The sequence below is a fragment of the Gigantopelta aegis genome, chromosome 15, assembly GCF_016097555.1.
Source record: "Gigantopelta aegis isolate Gae_Host chromosome 15, Gae_host_genome, whole genome shotgun sequence".
Taxonomy (NCBI): domain Eukaryota; kingdom Metazoa; phylum Mollusca; class Gastropoda; order Neomphalida; family Peltospiridae; genus Gigantopelta; species Gigantopelta aegis.
In genome coordinates, this window is record NC_054713.1 from 40,997,988 (window position 1) to 41,019,993 (window position 22,006).

The following is a 22,006-nucleotide window of genomic DNA, read 5'->3' on the forward strand; positions in this document are numbered from 1 at the left end:
GCCATATTGAACATAAGATAATAGACAAATAATTAAAGGGAGATTCCTGAGTTGGCTGCAATTTAAAAGATGTTATCGAAAAACAGAGACGTTTTAACGATTGTAATTAGGCCTATATATCAAATAGATTTTTCTGTATAAAATATTAGTGACTGTATATTAAACGTGTTTCTGGTCGTTCTAAAATTTGTACTAGGATAAATTTCATTTTTGGTACGTACCAAATTATTTGAAGACAAAATCCAGATTGGGCTTCTTACAAATATTAAGACGGCCAGAAACACATTGAATATACATAAACTGATATTCTAAACAAGAAAATATATTTAATATGTAAGTTTAATCGTAGAAATATTTTATTAGTCGGAAACATCTTACAATGCAGCAAACTCAGGAATGTCCCTTTAAAAAATAGAGAGACAGAGACCGGGTGGGTAAATATGAATGAGTGGTTTAGAAGGCAGTATCGCGGTACGGCGTCCTTAGTTAACGGAAGTGGCATTGGCAAGTCAATCTGAAAAAAATGAGATTGTTCAATTTGTCAGACTGAATATTCATGATGCATATGGGTCCGCGCGATTCCTACCAAGCCACGGTGGAAAAATGGACGGCGAAAGAGATGCAGCTAAATCGGTTACACGAAGAAATGTGAGTTGTTTGTTTCGTTTTATTGTCTAATAAACAAAGAAAGATAACTCGATATCTTGTAGTGCAAATTGTCATGTATGACTGAGTCATCAGTAAAAAGTATTTACATTTATTTTGGTCGGGGTGGGTGGAGAATGAAGCGAAAACGTGGTATGATTGTACATGTGTTTATATTACTCAAATAGGGTATGTGTTGTCATTAAATTGCAGTGATATATGTATTTAATTTAATATTGTATATTTAAGCAACAGTTGCATGTCTAAAATGCAGTTTTAAAGTGGTGTGTAGAATTAAATTATTGTTGTGTCTGTTTAAACAACAGTTTGCTTACCTGGTATTTGAATACCAGAGTTGTCTATTTAAATTACAGTATCCTGTTAAAATCGGCCTGTTTAAATTAGTCGTTTATCTAAATTTAAACCACTGTTATTGCTATTTAAATTACAGTGTTGTGCCTATTTCAATTGCCATAATCTATTTAATTGACAGTATTTCATTTGTTTAAATCAGTGTTGTGAATTAAATATTTCAGTCACAATTTTGTAATTTAAATTACAATTTGGTGTCTATTTAAATGACAGCATTGTGTCTGTTTAAATTGATATTGCAGGGTTTGTCTCTTGGTGATCAAACACTTCTGCCAATTTATCTCCAAAATGCTAAATATATAGATATTTTTCAACAAAATACCACTTATTGTATAAATTTGTTTCACCAAATTAAAATAAAATTTGCCAACTGTTCTTAAACTTCGCAATTTGCGAATTTGGTGAGTGGCAGAGATAGCCCTGGTGTTGTTTATTTAAATCAGAACATTGTCTATTTAAATTACAATGTTGTGGCTACCAGTATTTTTAATTATGATATTGTCTATTTAAATTACAATGTTGTGGCTACCGGTATTTAAATTATGATATTGTCTGTTTAAATTACAGTGTTGGGCAAAGAGAATCTCTGATGAGGACCACAGGAAGTTACAACCTCCAGCAGTCAAAGCGTGGACGGGACACACTCTCGATGACCAACACGCTGCCACTGTCACCCACTGACGCCACTCGCAGGAATAATCAGTTTATTCAGGTCTGTGCCTTCAGTATCTGTAGCATCTGTAGCATCATGGGGTGGATCAGACCTTCGTTTTTGAAAAACCCAGGAGTGCTAAAAATTGCACTCCTCAAAATGCTTACGGGGGGTGGGGGGGGGGGTGGAAATCGCACACCTCAAAATGCAGAGGGGGAAATTGCACCCTCAAAATAATCAGAATTAGAGGCAAGAGACCGAGAGGAATTGCACCCATGAACATGATTAAGTTTGAGGAGTAATGATTTCTAAATTAAATATCTTAAGGGTTAATGTTTTGTGTTTTCAAAATAAATATCCTAATTTAACTAATATGATGGTTATTCTCAAAGATGAAGGAATGGGCCATTGCAGTCTTACACAAGAAAAAGAAACCATGATCACAATATTTATCGATTTCTTATGTATTATATGCATATCATGTTGCATTAGAATTCTGAATCATGATTGCCCATTGGACTATTTCTCGTTCCAGCCAGTGCACCACGACTGGTATATCAAAGGCTGTGGTATATACTACCCTGTCTGTGGGATGGTGCATATAAAAGATCCCTTGCTGCTGATCGAAAAGAGTAGCCCATGAAGTGGCGACAGCGCGTTTCCTCTCTCAATATCTGTGTGGTCCTTAACCATATGTCCGACGCCATATAACCGTAAATAAAATACCGAGTGCATCGTTAAATAAAACCTTTCTTTCTTTCTTTTTTTTCTGAATCATGATAATCTGTTGACTATTTATGAATAAGGAATTGAAACTGATTTGTTTGTGCTTATTCTGTTTTATTTAAAACAAGTACTGTAAACCGTATTAATATTGAGACGTGTTTTTTTTCGCGAATGTATACCTTCGTGAACCACCGTTGACAGCTAAAAAAAAAAAAAGTGGATAAAGACAGCTCACTGTAATTGTTATAAAGTTACTGTCTGTAAATCAGTATTCTGTTATCCTACATCAAGCAATTGTGCCTGGTACAGAGTCTATAGAGGGGATTAGGCCCTACCCACCTCACCTGTATTAGAATCACAACTCACAGCTTCAGTTGTTAACTGTTAACACCCTTTGGTAGATAAAACAATAAACGATTAGTCACCATCGATTGAAGTGACATAAAACAATTAACGATTAGTCGCCATCAAGGAGAGCTCGTGTATAGGCTGTGCCTGTTGAGTGAATCTTTTTGTGAATTTTATTCTCAGTAAAATATTTCAAAACAAAACAATTAGTCGCAGTGTATGTTAGCTTGTTCAATAAACATGTTATTTTTGCATGATTTTGAGTTTCATTTCTGAAACGAGAGTACATGAAATAAATACAAAAAGTTTATCAAATGCGCTTGGAAATTTGTTGTTGCAACATGTATCGCTATCTGCAGAAAACGAACGGTGATCGTAAAATTGAAGGCCACATTTGTGTTTCTGATCAGTGTTAGTTACTAGTTATTAACTTATTTGTGTTACCTTTTGTAAAATGAATATTCTAATACAACTTTCAATAAATTTAATTATGACTGTATTTTGTTTGTGTTTTCCTTTATGGTTTACTAGAAAATTGAGACATCACTTTAAGCACACTTCAAACTGGAAAATAGTGCGTGCGTATTAATTTCACGAAATAAGGTTGGAACGCGAACGACGCGAAATTTATACGCACACATTTTTTCACGGTTTACAGTATAATAATTTTGGTTTTCATCGCAGAATGATATGATTTCTCCATGGACACAAACCTGTGAACTGAATGTAAAAGTGTAACAACCACATGGCACAGGGTTATCACATTTATCATGGTATCATAATATACATGTTATGTACCTGCAAATTCTTTATTTAAAAAAAACAAAAAACAAACAAACCGTCATAACAGAGAAAATGTCAACATCTATTGTTTTCTACCCAAATATATCTTTCTACAATTTTTATAAATACATTTTTTTACAAACAGGATTAGCTTTCATCATGTCATTTATTATACACGCGAATCATAGCAACCCATTAAACAAAAAACAAAAACAAAAAAAAACCTAATGTAAATTTAATTTTAAAATATACATGCTTTACACTCAGTAAATTGGAATTACTGAGTTGAAATTAAATCGGTGTTTGTTTCAGGTGCCCGTCAACCGATCACATGTACTTGAAATCTGACTCTACCAAGGTCAATCTTCTTGGCTTTAAATCACGTGGCAGTATCGTGAAATAGAAAGTAGAAATGTCTGGAGTACGTCGCTATGCTATTAACAAAAACAAAACCTGCTTTACTAAATTCGTTTGTTGTTGGTATACGCGTTTACTGTGATATCAACATGTATAAACATTATACACATCATAGAATTATTGGACAACGCACCTATTATTTTTTCTGCACGTGATCAAAACGACAACAGTGTAAAATAAATTTTGCGATCATTACCTGCATTGTAATAAATTAAATAAAACAAAACCAAACCTTCGAGATCTTAATAATAAGTGAACTCCTAGTTGATTGGCTCAGTGTAAAGATAACCAACCAATCGTGTTTCAATTTATAAAATGTATTCTAGGAAGTTCATTGTGAACAGAATGGAAAGGTTTGTGGCGTTGTGGATTGGATTCAATACAAGTGTGATTTGTTCAGTTTAGGGGCGCATTATTTCGCGTCCGTCAGATTGAGTTGACGGTGGTTGACGGGCGTCATGGGGTGGGTGTAGCTTGCAGGAATAATCAGCTTATTCAGGTCTGTGCCTTCGGTATCTGTAGCATCATGGGGTGGATGTAGCTAGCAGGAATAATCAGCTTATTCAGGTCTGTGCCTTCGGTATCTGTAGCATCATGGGGTGGATGTAGCTAGCAGGAATAATCAGCTTATTCAGGTCTGTGCCTTCAGTATCTGTAGCATCATGGGGTGGATGTAGCTTGCAGGAATAATCAGCTTATTGAGGTCTGTGCCTTCAGTATCTGTAGCATCATGGGGTGGATGTAGCTTGCAGGAATAATCAGCTTATTGAGGTCTGTGCCTTCAGTATCTGTAGCATCATGGGGTGGATGTAGCTTGCAGGAATAATCAGCTTATTGAGGTCTGTGCCTTCAGTATCTGTAGCATCATGGGGTGGATGTAGCTTGCAGGAATAATCAGCTTATTGAGGTCTGTGCCTTCAGTATCTGTAGCATCATGGGGTGATGTAGCTTGCAGGAATAATCAGCTTATTGAGGTCTGTGCCTTCAGTATCTGTAGCATCATGGGGTGGATGTAGCTTGCAGGAATAATCAGCTTATTCAGGTCAGTGTCTTCAGTATCTGTAGCATCATGGGGTGGATGTAGCTAGCAGGAATAATCAGCTTATTCAGGTCAGTGCCTTCAGTATCTGTAGCATGGATGTAGCTTGCGGGAATAATCAGCTTATTCAGGTCTGTGCCTTCAGTATCTGTAGCATGGATGTAGCTTGCAGGAATAATCAGCTTATTGAGGTCTGTGCCTTCAGTATCTGTAGCATCATGGGGTGAATGTAGCTTGCAGGAATAATCAGCTTATTGAGGTCTGTGCCTTCAGTATCTGTAGCATCATGGGGTGGATGTAGCTTGCAGGAATAATCAGCTTATTCAGGTCAGTGCCTTCAGTATCTGTAGCATCATGGGGTGGATGTAGCTAGCAGGAATAATCAGCTTATTCAGGTCAGTGCCTTCAGTATCTGTAGCATGGATGTAGCTTGCGGGAATAATCAGCTTATTCAGGTCTGTGCCTTCAGTATCTGTAGCATGGATGTAGCTTGCAGGAATAATCAGCTTATTGAGGTCTGTGCCTTCAGTATCTGTAGCATCTGTAGCATCATGGGGTGGATGTAGCTTGCGGGAATAATCAGCTTATTCAGGTCTGTGCCTTCAGTATCTGTAGCGTGGATGTAGCTTGCAGGAATAATCAGCTTATTCAGGTCTGTGCCTTCAGTATCTGTAGCATCATGGGGTGGATGTAGCTCGTAGGAATAATCAGCTTATTCAGGTCTGTGCCTTCAGTATCTGTAGCATCATGGGGTGGATGTAGCTTGCAGGAATAATCAGCTTATTCAGGTCTGTGCCTTCAGTATCTGTAGCATCATGGGGTGGATGTAGCTTGCAGGAATAATCAGCTTATTCAGGTCTGTGCCTTCAGTATCTGTAGCATCATGAGGTGGATGTAGCTTGCAGGAATAATCAGCTTATTCAGGTCTGTGCCTTCAGTATCTGTAGCATCATGGGGTGGATGTAGCTTGCAGGAATAATCAGCTTATTCAGGTCAGTGCCTTCAGTATGGGGTGGATGTACCGTATATCTTCGCCTGTAAGTCGATCTCGGCTATAAGTCGAGTCCCTAATTTCAAGCCCTGAAAACGTATTTTTTTTATTGACCCGTTTATAAGTCGACCCATGAAAAACAACTTATAAATATTGAAGTATTTCTTATTTTCAGCACATGAGAACAATAATGTACAATATTTGAACAAATGAAAATTATTTTACAAACTTTGGTTTTAACGTTTTGTACATAGCAAACAAGTAACATAGCATCAAAACGAAATATTCCCTTAGTAGATAGTGAAAGCTGTTTGGCTGTTACCGTATGGCACTGTACAGCATGGTTTTGTGCACAGACAACAACTTTATTTATAAACACTGACAACAGATCACTACAATAAAACTGAAAGTATCAGTTAATCACATGTTTTGCCGCCATATTAATACATGTAAGTAGGATAATTCTGGAAAGTACACTGGTTTTTATGTATGTCCCTATTGCTCCAGTGAACTGCAGATATCAGTCTAAGCTGAAGTTAATCACCAACAAAACATTGTTTGAACAACCATTAATGCCAGTGACCAGATTTCAAAATAAACTCAGGCAACAGGTAGTTAGTATTGTTGACATTTTTGCTATTAGTGATGACTGTTATTTTAACTAAGTGGACTGTTCTCTTGGCATGCGAGTGAGATCACACGCCATTTTGCATAACCAAAACCGTTCTAATGTCAAAAAAAAGGGTTATTAAAAAACAAATGTGTGAAATTAACATATTTGAGTATAAATACAGGGCAAACTTCAACAATAAAACTTGTAAAATAATCCCCAAAACGGTAATATTTTTGGGGGAAATTTTTTTACCCTCTTATAAGTCGACCCCCCAAGTTATAAAATAATTTTTGGGTGAAAAAAATTTGACTTATAGGCGAAGATATACGGTAGCTAGCAGGAATAATCAGCTTATTCAGGTCAGTGCCTTCAGTATCTGTAGCATCATGGGGTGGATGTAGCTTGCAGGAATAATCAGCTTATTCAGGTCTGTGCCTTCAGTATCTGTAGCATGAATGTAGCTAGCAGGAATAATCAGCTTATTCAGGTCTGTGCCTTCAGTATCTGTAGCATTATGGGGTGGATGTAGCTTGCAGGAATAATCAGCTTATTCAGGTCAGTGCCTTCAGTATCTGTAGCATCATGGGGTGGATGTAGCTTGCAGGAATAATCAGCTTATTCAGGTCAGTGCCTTCAGTATCTGTAGCATCATGGGCTGGATGTAGCTAGCAGGAATAATCAGCTTATTCAGGCCTGTGCCTTTAGTATCTGTAGCATGGATGTAGCTAGCAGGAATAATCAGCTTATTCAGGTCTGTGCCTTCAGTATCTGTAGCATCATGGGGTGGATGTAGCTCGCAGGAATAATCAGCTTATTCAGGTCTGTGCCTTCAGTATCTGTAGCATCATGGGGTGGATGTAGCTAGCAGGAATAATCAGCTTATTCAGGTCTGTGCCTTCAGTATCTGTAGCATCTGTAGCATCATGGGGTGGATGTAGCTTGCGGGAATAATCAGCTTATTCAGGTCTGTGCCTTCAGTATCTGTAGCGTGGATGTAGCTTGCAGGAATAATCAGCTTATTCAGGTCTGTACCTTCAGTATCTGTAGCATCATGGGGTGGATGTAGCTCGTAGGAATAATCAGCTTATTCAGGTCTGTGCCTTCAGTATCTGTAGCATCATGGGGTGGATGTAGCTTGCAGGAATAATCAGCTTATTCAGGTCTGTGCCTTCAGTATCTGTAGCATCATGGGGTGGATGTAGCTTGCAGGAATAATCAGCTTATTCAGGTCTGTGCCTTCAGTATCTGTAGCGTGGATGTAGCTAGCAGGAATAATCAGCTTATTCAGGTCTGTGCTTTCAGTATCTGTAGCATCATGGGGTGGATGTAGCTAGCAGGAATAATCAGCTTATTCAGGTCTGTGCCTTCAGTATCTGTAGCATCATGGGCTGGATGTAGCTAGCAGGAATAATCAGCTTATTCAGGTCTGTACCTTCAGTATCTGTAGCATCATGGGGTGGATGTAGCTAGTAGGAATAATCAGCTTATTCAGGTTTGTGCCTTAAGTATCTGTAGCATCATGGGGTGGATGTAGATCACTTGGTATGAGCTGTAACAGTCCTCTGTATAAAGATTTGAAAAGGCTATAATTGAGTATAATGTATACTATATATAACTGCAGTAACACAATTACAGGGCGCACTCTGTATATGGCCAAATTAGCCAATTGCTAATTTTTATTCAAAGTGGCTACAACATTTAGGTTTTGGCTAATAAAATATTCCTTAAATTACCACATTTTAACAATTTTAAGGAAGTACTCTGTATAGATGTACATAATCTGAAAATTGGCTAAACCAAAACATTTTCCAGTGTGAGCCTTCACAATGTTCCTACTGGATGTGAAAAAATGTCTGTTAACATGTGTGGTCAGTCTAGGATCGATCCCCATCGATGGGCCCATTGGGCTATTTTTGGTTTTTTGTTCCAGTCAGTGCACCACGACTGATATATCAAAGGTGGTGGTATGTGCAATCCTGTCTGTGGGATCGTGCATATAAAAGATCCTTTTCTACTCATGGAAAAATGTACAGGATTAAATGATTAATAAATCGCCATTAAACCAAGCAAACTTAACTTTTAACTTTCAGTGATTCCCAAGTTTTTTGCAGGGCTCGAATTTAAGATTTTGTCACCTACAGTAAAAAAATTAAGGTTTTTGCTTGGTAATTTGGAGACTGCCTTCAGCAATTTTAAAACAGTAACGTTTGCAACAAATAAACATAAACATAATTAAAAACCATAAATTATCCCAACAACTGATGACAGTAATTTTTATCCAGCAGCAAAAACACTGCCTCTGTAAAACTCGTGACCTACAACAAAAGTTTGTTTTGTTTAACGACACCACTAGAACACATTGGTTTATTAATTATCGGCTATTGGATGTCAAATATTTGGTAATTTTGACATATAGTCTTAGAGAGGAAACTCACTACATTTATCCATTAATAGCAAAGGATATTTTATATGCACCTTCCTACAGACAGGATAGTACATACCATGGCCTTTGATATACCAGTCGTAGAACACTGGCTAGGACGAGGAATAGCCCAATGGGCCCACTGACAGGGATCGATCCTAGACTGACCGTGCATCAAGCGGGCAGTTTACCACTGGGCTACGTCCCACCTGTGTGACCTACAGCAGTTCATATTGTCATAACGTCAGTATTCAGCAAATGTTGAAACCAGTCAGTTAGCGAGCACTTTACCACTGGGCTACGTCCCACCTGTGTGACCTACAGCAGTTCATATTGTCATAACGTCAGTATTCGGCAAATGTTGAAACCAGTCAGTTAGCGAGCACTTTACCACTGGGCTACGTCCCACCTGTGTGACCTACAGCAGTTCATATTGTCATAACGTCAGTATTCAGCAAATGTTGAAACCAGTCAGTTAGCCCATTGGTTAGTGCTCTATGTATTATAGTAAAACATTTGATAATTTCTACTAGCCCAGACCAAACATTAACTAGCTAGGACCGAGGACTAGAGGATTTGTCGAACCCTGTGCTACGTCAAGTGCTGTTGGTTCCGTTGTTAAGTTTGAACCCTGTTTTGCTGTTATATAACTTGCTTGGACTCAGAGCCAGTTTATCCTATTAGCACATGTACCCGTGCTTCAGGGGGCCAGCGGTGATGTGTACATATATTTTCCCCAGGTCATATATTCCCCTCTCCCCTTGGGGGTTGCAAAATATATATCCTGGGAAGGGGGACTCGCTGTTATTTGTGTTACAGACCCCAACGATCCTTAAACCGACTCTGCTGGGACTCATTTTAACAATTGAAATATCATTTTTAATTTAATTGGTTTTTAATTCTAGGTTACATTTTATAAAATGTGTTTATTCCTTTTTTATTGTTCTGTTTCAGGATGTAGAACACTGTGAACAGTTGTTAATGAAGAAAGCCAACACTCCACCCAGTAGCAGATTTGTAACACTTCAGGTGAGATAAACCATTCCAGCGTCATACCTAGTCCAGTGGGGTGGGGACATATAAAAGATCCCTTGTGACTTAAGAAAATATGTAGCGGGTTTCTTTCCTAAGACTGTATATCCAAATTACCATATGTTTGACATCCAATAGCCAATGGTTAATACATTAATGTGCTCTTTAACAACAAAAACATTTGTTTGATATTTCAGAGTAATTACACGTCGATGGTGACCGGTATTTTTTATATTTCACAGTAACTACGTGTCGATGGTGACCGGTATGTTTTATATTTCACAGTAACTACGTGTCGATGGTGACCGGTATGTTTGATATTTCACAGTAACTACGTGTCGATGGTGACCGGTATGTTTGATATTTCACAGTAACTACGTGTCAGAGTAACTACGTGTCAATGGTGACCGGTATGTTTGATATTTCACAGTAACTACGTGTCGATGGTGACCGGTATGTTTGATATTTCACAGTAACTATGTGTCAATGGTGACCGGTATGTTTGATATTTCACAGTAACTACACATCGATGGTGACCGGTATGTTTGATATTTCACAGTAACTACACGTCGATGGTGACCGGTATGTTTGATATTTCACAGTAACTACGTGTCGATGGTGACCGGTATGTTTGATATTTCACAGTAACTACATGTCGATGGTGACCGGTATGTTTGATATTTCACAGTAACTACACGTAGATGGTGATCAGTATGTTTGATATTTCACAGTAACTACATGTCGATGGTGACCGGTATGTTTGATATTTCACAGTAACTACACGTAGATGGTGATCAGTATGTTTGATATTTCACAGTAACTACGTGTCGATGGTGACTGGTATGTTTGATATTTCACAGTAACTACGTGTCGATGGTGACCGGTATGTTTGATATTTCACAGTAACTACGTGTCGATGGTGACCGGTATGTTTGATATTTCACAGTAACTACACATCGATGGTGACCGGTATGTTTGATATTTCAGAGTAACTACGTGTCAATGGTGACCTGTATGTTTGATATTTCAGAGTAACTATGTGTCGATGGTGACCTGTATGTTTGATATTTCAGAGTAACTACGTGTCGATGGTGACCGGTATGTTTGATATTTCAGAGTAACTACATGTCGATGGTGACCGGTATGTTTGATATTTCAGAGTAACTACATGTCGATGATGACCGGTATGTTTCCTCTGTGGTTGCGTTCATGTAGCGAGCCATGCAACAGCCAGATTCACCCACAGCTTCATGAGAGTGATGCCACAGCCGTCAGCCCTGGAGTCACCTTTGCCTCACCACTGTCATCAAGACACCATCCTAGAAAGACAACATAGCATGAAGTCATCCCCTCCCTTTATTGTTAATCCAGGAGTCACAATCGCCTCCTGCCCCCTGTCATCAAGACACCATCCTAGAAAAACTACTTAGCACAAATTCACACACCTTTTATTGTTAATCCAGGAGTCACCTTCGCCTCCCCATGGTCATCAAGACACCATCTGAGAAAAAACAACGTAGCATGGAGTCGTTCAGCTCTTTTCACAAGAAAATATCCCAAACAACATAGCACAAATTCATTCACCTCTCTTTGTGCCTGAGATTATAATCGTCCATCTATTTTATATTCCTACTGGACTATTCTAGAAAAACAACTTGGCATGAATTTCTTCATCGCTTTTGCATTGATCAAGAAACCATCCTAGAAACCGTCCTAGAAACCGTCCTAGCAAAACAATGTGGCATGGGGTCATTCACCTTTTATTGTCAGTCCAGGAGTCACCTTCGCCACACCACTGTTTCCCCAAGAAAATATCTTAGTAGAGAAACAACATAACCCTTGCAATTGACCACAGCAATCATCAATACCATGGATTATTTTAATTCTCTGCAGCACCTTTTTTTGGCTATGGACTACTAGTATATTTAGTTGTTGTTTTCCATAGACCTTTTCTTAATTGTGAGTGAGACGTAGCCCAGTGGTAAAGCACTCGCTTGATGTGCGGTCTGTTTGGGATCGATCCCTGTCGGTGGGCCCATTGGGCTATTTCTCGTTCTAGCCAGTGCACCATGAATGGCCGTGGTATGTACTATCCTTTCTATGGGATGGTGCATATAAAAGATCTCTTGCTGCTAATTGAAAAGAGTAGCCCATGAAGTGGAGACAGCGGGTTTCCTCTCTCAATATCTGTGTGGTCCTTAACCAAATGTCCAATGCCATATAACCGTAAATAAAATGTGTTGAGTACATTGTTAAATAAAACATTTTCTTAATTGCAGGGGTTGCACCAGTAACATAGCATCAATTTGTTCACCTCTCCTCTGTTACTAAATTTAAAAAAAAAAAAACATGGCATGAATTCATTCATCGGTCCATTTTCCTGATGTTATAATCATCCATCTCTTCTGTATCCCCATGGACATATCCTAGTGAAACAACTTACCATGAATTTATCTCTTTTGTATTAACAAGAAACCATCCTATAAAAACAAAATAGCAAGAATTCAGTCATGAGTTGAAACTACCCGGTAGCCTTTTGATGAAAATGATGTTGTGGAACCATTTCCCGATCTACTGATTTCCTGGGATAATGAGTTTACAAAGATCGAGATAACGAGGTCCGACTGTTTAGATCTTTTTAATTTATAATGTCCATATGTTGTGGGGGTGGATGTTTTTTCTGTATTTTGAATACTGCTTTTAGGATTTTATTCAAGAACAAGACTAGTATTGATATTGTTATTAGTATTTTGTGTATACATTTCACATTTATATATTTATTTATAAACATTGGATTTGTTACGTAATGTTATTGTATTAACTGTATGATTATGATTTTTTTTAAAGTTAAATAAAAAAATTTTTTTAAATTCATTCAACTACCCTTTATTCCAGAGATTATAACCATTCATCTTTTGTCTATCCTTATGAAAAATCCTAAAGAAACAACTTAACATTATTTTTTTCATTTCTTTTGCATCATCAGAAATCCATACTCGAAAAACAACATTGCATGAATTTATTCATCTCTTTTTCTTCTTTATTCCTGAGATCATTCATCTTTCCTTTATTCCAAATTTATAATCATTTATGTTTCATTTATCTCAAAGAAAATGTCTTAGAGAAATGACTCAGGTCGATGACAGTCACTCTTTGCACCCTTGTTTTGGCTGTGTACACAATAAATGTAACATATCCAATGGTTCTTTTTTCATATGATATATTTAACAAAAAGGTACTTTTTATTTCTTTTATCTTTTAAAACTACATGTATATATTTTATATTTATCTATATAATTATATATTTAGGTTGATATTAAATTTTTAGGCAATATTTTGTTATTTAATTGCCCTGCAACCGTGACCATAATGCAGTCATTTTCAAATAATCCTATACTCGTAAATTGGTTTGAGTCACATTGTTGCCGAAACACAGTTTGACATGTACATGTATAATATTTTATAAGTAATTTTACCAATCCATTTCCAATTTTCTACTAGTAAATGTAATTACTTGGTTGTAATTTTGTATATATAGTGAAGGTATAAACTTTGTGTTTCAAAGCAAAAATTGATAAATATTTTTGACGGGAACCACTATTATTACGACTTTGACATTGCACCTTTAAGCTAGCATTTTGAAAACGTTTTACAACTGGATGGTGAATATGAGACATAAATATATTATGTTTTTCATAACTATAAATAATGTAACTTACATTTGTTTTGAGAAATATGCCAAATAAAATTAATTTATTACGTGATATCAGTTTGTTTGTTTTTATTCAATAACGTGATTCTTTGACTTGACTTTAATAATTTTTTCATGCTAATATACCACTAGAGTTTCGAGCATGTCCGTCCTGGGGCCCGTCTCTGGATAGCCAGTGACTTGCCTTTAAAATTTTAATGCGCATCTCTAATTAATATAATTAATAAAAAATAAATTCTGCTCATTAAATTTGGCGCTAGATTAGATCGGGTGGTCAAAAAGTAATTAGATAGATGGATAACTAGTTTAACGTGTTCGTGCACCACCAGTGTCTCGAACACGCTCATCCCGAGTCCGACCTCCGACAAGATCGGTGGCCTGACTCGGGATGGGGAAGCCGAGGGTAGTGTTGAAAATGGGCAGAATTTTGAAAATAGCAATTAGTAAAAACGTTAGTAGAATAAATAAAAAAAAGTTACGAGCCAAAAATAAAAAGAATTGACTGCTCGGCCGAATATTTATATAATTTGGAGCATTTTAGGACAGTCTAAAAATAAATACATGTAAGAGAAAGAAGAGAGGATCGGACTTTTTTCTTCTTCTTTTTTTTCTTCATATTAATAACTGTTTATTTTTTCTTGACCATTCCCTTGTTGACAAATATCAACCCATGCAAAGGGAGAAGACATGGGTTGTTACAGTAATTTTATATATAATTTATACACACATAATGTAGTTACTACTTTATAGGCAGACTTAATTAAAATATTATATTCACAAGGACCTGGATTTTAACAAGTATCTAGAGTAAATGAAAGTATATAATGATATATGAAAAGAGAGAGGAGAGAGAGAGAGAGGAGGAGGATAAAGGAAAAACAAATATGCACACACAGACACACGCACGTGTTTTGATTATGTACATGTTTATCATTATTTATAACAACGTTTCAGTGGTCTGTAAAAAGAAGTAGGATATACAATAGGCATACAGATATTAAGGTGTTTTACTTTACATCAATTTTACGTGACCTGTTCGGGCTGATAAAAACAAATGAATGAACAAAAGTAATTTTAAGATTATATATCAAATAGAGAATGGTACATTGCTCACTTGGTAACGAATTTATTAAAGCAGGTTTTACTGTAGTGAATATGTTTCTCAATCAGGTATCTTTGTTTAACTTCGTTTTGGAAATGAGTAATGTTTAACTGTACATTTTGCACTTTGCATTTATATATAAGATACTTGGCTAACAATAATAATAAATCAACAATATTATCTGTTTTAGTATTACTTTTACATCCAAATATAACAAGATCAAATGATAAATTTAGGTTAAATATATGATTACAACATTTTAATAACCAATTCAAAAAATTGTTCCGAAAAAGCTAAACAACTTTACATTCCCAAAATAGATGTTCTATAGATTCTCGCATTTCATGACAAAAAGTACACATTTTACTGTCAATAAGTTTTAGTTTATAAGCAAAGGTGCTGGTAGTCAGTATCCTGTGTAAAATTCTATATTGGAACCATCTTAATTTTATTTCTTGAGTGGTTATAAATGGCTTTAAATAGATAACAGACCCGTTTAGGTTGGAAGTGAAATGAAGTTGCCATTTTAGTATGGCAATATTCGGAACTTTCGACAACGTTAATGTATAATAATATAATTTTGAGCCTTTTCTAATAGAGCAAAGTGTCCGTTGAACCGGAGAATCGTCCAAGGAGATATTTGTTTCAACTTTTTTAATATTTGTTTTCCTAAAATATGACTTAACGGAAATAACGACGTCATGGTATTCTAGAAAAGAAACATCTAACTCGTATATATCATTAAATTAATTTAAAGTCAAAAAATCTCCTCTCATTGACAAGATCGCAAATCTGAGAAATGCCTTTCTCAAGCCATTTCTTTTTCAAAAAGGTTTTCCTATCAATTTTTATTTGGGAATTATAAAAAATTGGTTCAGATAAGAAATCTTCAAAGGATGTTACTTTTATTGCCGTCGAGAAGTCGTAAAAAGCCTGAATACAGTCCTTCCAAAACAGGTTATTTACATTTTTAAAACATTTTGAGGGGAAGTTGTTACCAAATACAGAAATATTACGAAATTGAGGAAAACAAGCAAATAAAATAGGTTTCCATTTTGAATCTTTCGTTTCCAATTTTCGAATCCAGGTAATCTTTAAAGCCTTGATATAATTAAATATATCTATCATACCGAGGCCTCTTTTTTTAACAGGTTTACATACAGTTATTCTTTTTATCCTATCTGGTTTTTGATTTCATACAAACCTGAATAATATTTTGTTTAATTCACACTGAAACGACTTAGTGGGGTTTGGTAAAGTTACGCGTAAATAGTTGAGTTTAGATATTAATAAGGCTTTTATTATAGATATTCTGCCAAGTGGTGTTACAATTCTTCTCATCCATCTATTTATAATCTGTTTAATAATATATTTAATACTATTATAATAATATATTAAAAAAGAAGCAATTTCGACATAAAATTTTGAACGGAGATCTAAAAGTTTAAAGTCCGATCTATATGTCCTGAGAAAGGTTGACGTCTACGGCGAGCTGATGAGGGGTCCGGCGGTCAAGTTCGGGACTTCGTCCTGTCCGTCCAATATAGCTGGGATGACCTGGTGGTAGCCGGCGCCGATAATAGCCTTGAGGATCCTGTGGATGGTCTGGCTATCCATCTCTCGTAATAGGATCGCTTGTCGGAAGCAGTCTCGGCGCCGGTGGGGCACGAGTCCCGACTGCCCGTCCTTGGTCCGGAGGTGGTGTAGCTCGAAGTGGGTACCATCCTGCAACGGAGTCCATGCCTGTTTGAGGAACTTACCCATCAGCTTTCCGGATTCGGTGGTGTCCCCCTGCACGCAATGCCGGAACGCTGGCTTGATCTTCCTACCTTGAAGCGTCCATGCGTCTTCCGGCTGGGCTGGTGGTGGGTGGGGGCTAAGTTGACGGCTCGGCGGCTTGTCCGTGTCGGGCTGGATGGCAGGTGTAGTGGCCTTACGCTTCGCCGCCGCAACAACAACAGGTCCCTTTGGCGGCTCGACGGGAGCGGTCGGTAAAGTTGACCGCATCACCGGAGCTGGCCTAGGCGTCGACGTAGAAGTCGGGGGGTTCGACGGCGACTGGGCCATAGCCGTGTTCAACTCGTCGTAGGTCGCTTCTAAGGTCTTCTCCACTATAGGTGTCGTCGTCCTTTTCTGCTGGATCGGTGGGGGCGGCGACGCAGAAGGACCTGCCGCTGGCGGTTGAGCCGCCAACTTTGGATCCCCCCGAGCCGCCCCTGGCGCACGGCTCCTCCCTCCTCTTCTAGTCTTCTTTACTGAGGTTGCCCGTGACCCCGTGTACGCGACTCGGTACTCCAATAATGCTCCGAAGGAAGCTATCATTCCCCCAGGTGTGTGTGTGGGGGGGGGGGGGGGGGTAAGTCGAGAGCACAAGTCGCAGCGTCTTGTCTCATCGTGAGCTCGAGTCGAAGTGTGCGCGATTCTTTGAAACGATAGTTACAATGATGGGAGATAATTCCTCCCATTTATTGTTATTTTCGTAGTTACGGCCCTTTGACTACTAAACTTACAATTATATTAACCGGCCTCGGTGGCACAGTGGTTAAGCCATTGTACTACAGTCTGGTAGGTACAGGGTTCGCAGCCCGGTACCGGCTCCAACACTCTCTAAGGCCACTACACCCACTTCTCTCTTACTGCTCTCTTACTAACAACTAACCCACTGCCCTGGACAGACAGCCCAAATAGCTGAGGTGTGTGCCCAGGAGAGCGTGTTTGAACCTTGGTTGGATATAAGCACGAAAATAAGTTGAAATGAAATTAATTATATTAACGGTTTAATTCTGTTTACCTAAATATTATGCATTTATTGCATAGGTGTCGGAACGGAAGGAGGCAATGTCCTCCAACTGGACATAATGCATTGTCCCCCCCCCCCCCCCCCCCCCAGTTGAAAACCAAATTAATATACAGCTGACCCCACCATAGGCTTACGGGCTTCCATTTTTGTAGGTGTGCAGGCTGATTCAACGAATATATCCAAATCTGGATTATATAGAACTATATAGGGTTGCAAATGAATCGTTATGATTTTTACATGGATTACAACCAATAGTGTGAGTAAAATGATGGAAATACATGGTCAAAAGGGTTCAGACAACTCATTTTAGCCGAATTATTGGAGGATTTGCTCTAGCGGGATCATGACATCATCCACATAATACTTTTGTACTTTTTGGCTGGCTACCATTGCTGATACTAATAGTGTGAGAAGGTTAAAGTTTGTTTTTGTTTAACGACACCATTAGAGCACATTGATTATTTTATTCTGACATACCGGTAATCTTATAGGAAACCCTCAAACATTGTTCCATTGGCAGCGAGGTATCTTTTATATATATGCACTCTTCCAGATAGGACAGCACATACCATGGCATTTGAGATACAGATATACCAGTCGTGAGGTGGAAAAAACTAATAAGAGAATGTTCCACCGAGGAGACTCGAACCTACGACCCAAGCACCTCAGGCGAGTATATACCGTATTTCCTCTAAACGGTCGCTTTCTGGGCTGTCTGTTCAGGACAGTGAGTTAGTTGTTAATTGTTAGTGGTTAGTGAGAGAGAAGAGGTTGTGGTGGCCTTACACCTACCCACCGAGTCGTTAAAACTCACTCTGGTTGGGAGCCGGTACCGGGCTGCGAACCTAATACCTACCAGCCTTATGTTCGATGGCTTCACCACGACACCACCGAGGCCGGTTCCTTGCTTTAAAAGCATGCTAAAAAGCTTCTAGAGACCTCTATTTTGGCCTTGAACAAAAAACAAAACTCCTTCGTCCTGGACCGGACTAGAGGGTGACGATGAGGCTGACTGAATTTGTTTTATTTACAGCAGCGTCAACCATTTTTTAGCAAGACTTGAAACAATAAAGAAAATACATGATACAAGTTGATATGAAGTTCATTATTTAAAACGGGCGGGATTTAGCTCAGTCGGCTGAGTGTTCGCTTAAGGTGCTTGCGTCGCAGGATCGAACCACCTCAGTGGATCCATTCAGCTTATTTGGGGGTTTTCTCGTTCCATCCAGTGCACCACAAAGGCCGTGGTATTTGCTTTCCTGTCTGTGGGAAAGTGCATATAAAAGATCCCTTGCTGCATTAGAAAAAATATAGCGGGTTTCCTCTGATGACTACGAGTCAGAATTACCAAATGTTTGACATCCAATTACCGATGATTAATTAATCAATGTACTCCAGTGGTGTCGTTAAATAAAACAAACTTCTTCTTATTTAAAACATGAAATATATGGATGACTTCAGTGTAACTAAAACATTCAATATTTTTTATAATGTCAGACCCTTCCTTTCTTCACATTTATGAATACAGTCAACAAGACCACTCGATGGGGATTTCCGACCGACAACGAACTTGAAATACGGAAATTATCGAGTGTATCTACAAGTAGGGTTTATCAAAATGCGTGTTATTTACATTTTGAATAGGCTGCTAGTAATATCGCCCAGCCCTGGTACTTTGGGCTACTACAAAGACGAGGGGGAAAAAGAAGAAGAAGACTCCCTCCCCCCCCCCCCAAAAAAAAACCCCACCCAAAAACCCCCCCAAAAAAACCTGCTTTTGATTTCCTGAATTTATAATTGAAGAATGAATCTGAGCATCAAAACCGTTATCCGTGATCTCTGCACCATGAAGAGTCGAATGGGTATTTGGCAAAATAGTGGTTGAGTCCATGAATATCTATCTAGTGCCTCGTCTATAGGACGACAGCCACTCTCGAAAGGATCCTATACTGGAGAAATCATTGCACCACCAAAAAGAGGACTGCCACTCCCAGGACTAGTTTACTAAATCAAAACTAGCACAGGACAGAGCTCTTTGGAATAAACGTAGCTGTGGTGACATGCACTCATGAATCACTGTCCTAACAGTGATGGTATCAAGTGTTGGCGAAAGGTGAGCATATCCTGCCCCACCGGTGGTACCCGTCATAATTACTGCCACTACAGCTGTCACTTCATCTAAAACGATGACAAAACAAATGTGCAAGAGTTTCACGAAAGAGATGAAAAAGTATGCACAAGTTCAAAATATGGAATAGCATCAGCCATCAAATATTTAGTTGATAAAAGTAATTTATAACATAATGACGAAACAGTTGTAATATCCAAAAATATTATAATAGTAAATATTTGTTTTCATATACATGTGTAATATCTTACATTTCCCGTGTAATCAAAGTATGTGATATTTTTCAGATCACATACTTTAAGAATTTGATAATTTTGCAAATTAGATGTAAATTAATCGAGGTCACGGCACTAGGTTTATTGAAATTTAATCAAACGTACTAGGGTGACACTCCATATTTGACGTATGCAGTCATAGTCATCAAGTAAAAAACATTATAATAGCAACTTTACGTTGAAAGCTGCCCAGCGTTCAGGAAACAAAACGTTACTCACTAGTTTATTTTGATGTAAGGACATCCAAAATGACGTCATTTCCATTCAAAAAGACACTGCGTTACATATTCTTACATCATTTGAATATCGGGTAATGGCTGACTGGAGTTAAAGTTGCGTATACAGTTTACAAAAACACGTTGTATTAAGCTTGATATTGTATGATAAAAAAGAGATTATTGCCCTCGTGTGTTCTGGTATCGTCAGTATCATATATTATGAATAAAAATAATATATTATGGCTCGCATAATACAATTTGTATTCCTAATATATGATATTGACGATACCGAAAAACACTGATAATAACCTCTATATATTAATAACTAAGGTTAGGATCTTTAATCATGAATACTAGGATCATTGCACTCCTTAGGGAAACAAATGGATCTACGTCATTGATGTTTGTGATCTGTTTCAATATTTCTCAGTTCCATTCTTGATTAAAACCTATTGTACTTCAAAATGAATAACTGATTTAAGAGTACAACCAGGAGCTACACACACGCTGCTTTACTCGCGCCACCTATATGTCATAGAATTCCAGCCGCCATCTTGGTCCCAGACGGGGAGGTCACCGCAAACGAGCCGGGTCGTATTGTTTGATGTCTAACAAACAATGGACGCGCTGACTCGCCGTTACTTCAATATGCAGAACCAATTATTCAATGTCTGCGGTACAATATAATTGTAAGAGGCATATCAATCACATATTTGTGCATTCACCAGCCGTGAAAGGCACGTCTCGCGGATTCTCGCGAGGTCGTGACCCGGGGCCATGGGATCAAACATGGCGGACGAGAAATCAAACGTGGTTTCGCGAAACAGCTGAAAAGAAAGTGGATTAGTAAATACGCGCGTGTGTCCGCGACGCTAGCATTTGTCATCTGGCCTAGCTAGACTAATTTAATGATAACAATTTAACGATAACACATTGGCGATTGACCAGCCCCAATGGTGCACTGATTAAGCCATCTGGTTTTAGGCGGATAGGTACAGGGTTTGAACCCCAGTACTGGCAGCAGCCAAGAGTGGGTGTACATCTCGGGTTTATTATCTCGCGCTCTCTGTTTCTCTCGGTGTCTCTGTCTCTGCTTCTCTGTCTAACCACTGTCAGGGCTTCCAGAATTTTTATAAAATCCACTAGCCATGGGATCAGTATTTTTTTTTAAATGTATTAGCCACGATTAAAAATCCACTAGCCCTACTTTACTTTAAAGTAAATACAATTTTACTAATAGTAATAATCAGATATGTCACCCAAAGAGGGAGATAGAGGTTAAAAACATTAAGATTTGGGAGGTACATGAAGAAGTGGGGACAGGATATTCATATTTACAAAATAGACTTAAATGCAGCATTTGACAACTTTTTTTCACTAGCCGTCGGGCATGGTAATAGTAGTTATTTACAAGCCCAAAATTGAATATCACTAGCCACGGGAGTGGGGCTACCATAATCTAGAAGCTCTGACTGTTAATCCTGTGAACAGACGACCCACATAACAGAGATGTTTGTCCAGGACAGCGTGCTTGAACCGCTGTCGTGAGTGCGTGCTCGATGCAAAAAACGTCAATATCACGTGATTTCATTCATTGTTTAACTTGCCCCTGCGCGTGCTGTAACCTCACCGTGGTACAGGGGTGTAACATTCTCTTTGAGAATGGCCAATACAGCACAATTTTTTTTTAGTAAAAGTCGGTATCTATCTGTGATATTTGTGTTTTTGCAC

General features: G+C 38.2%; 1 protein-coding gene across 1 annotated transcript; it reads left to right on the forward strand.

Moving 5' to 3' along the window:
- Nucleotides 1-481: 481 nt before the first annotated feature.
- On the forward strand, nt 482-12,115 carry LOC121390435. The gene is made up of 4 exons (XM_041522251.1): nt 482-648; nt 1,585-1,729; nt 9,963-10,037; nt 11,200-12,115. Exons 1-4 carry the CDS (start codon nt 557-559, stop codon nt 11,374-11,376), a joined length of 489 nt encoding a protein of 162 aa, XP_041378185.1. The 5' UTR covers nt 482-556; the 3' UTR covers nt 11,377-12,115.
- Nucleotides 12,116-22,006: the final 9,891 nt, after the last annotated feature.

What these genes read in the sequence shown, in the direction of transcription:
- LOC121390435 (XM_041522251.1), top strand. Translation starts at nt 557, where the DNA reads ATGATGCATATGGGTCCGCGCGATTCCTACCAAGCCACGGTGGAAAAA. An exon ending in GGAATAATCAGTTTATTCAG is followed by an intron (nt 1,730 to 9,962) that starts GTCTGTGCCTTC and finishes GTTCTGTTTCAG; the next exon opens with GATGTAGAACACTGTGAACA. An exon ending in GCAGATTTGTAACACTTCAG is followed by an intron (nt 10,038 to 11,199) that starts GTGAGATAAACC and finishes TTGATATTTCAG; the next exon opens with AGTAACTACATGTCGATGAT.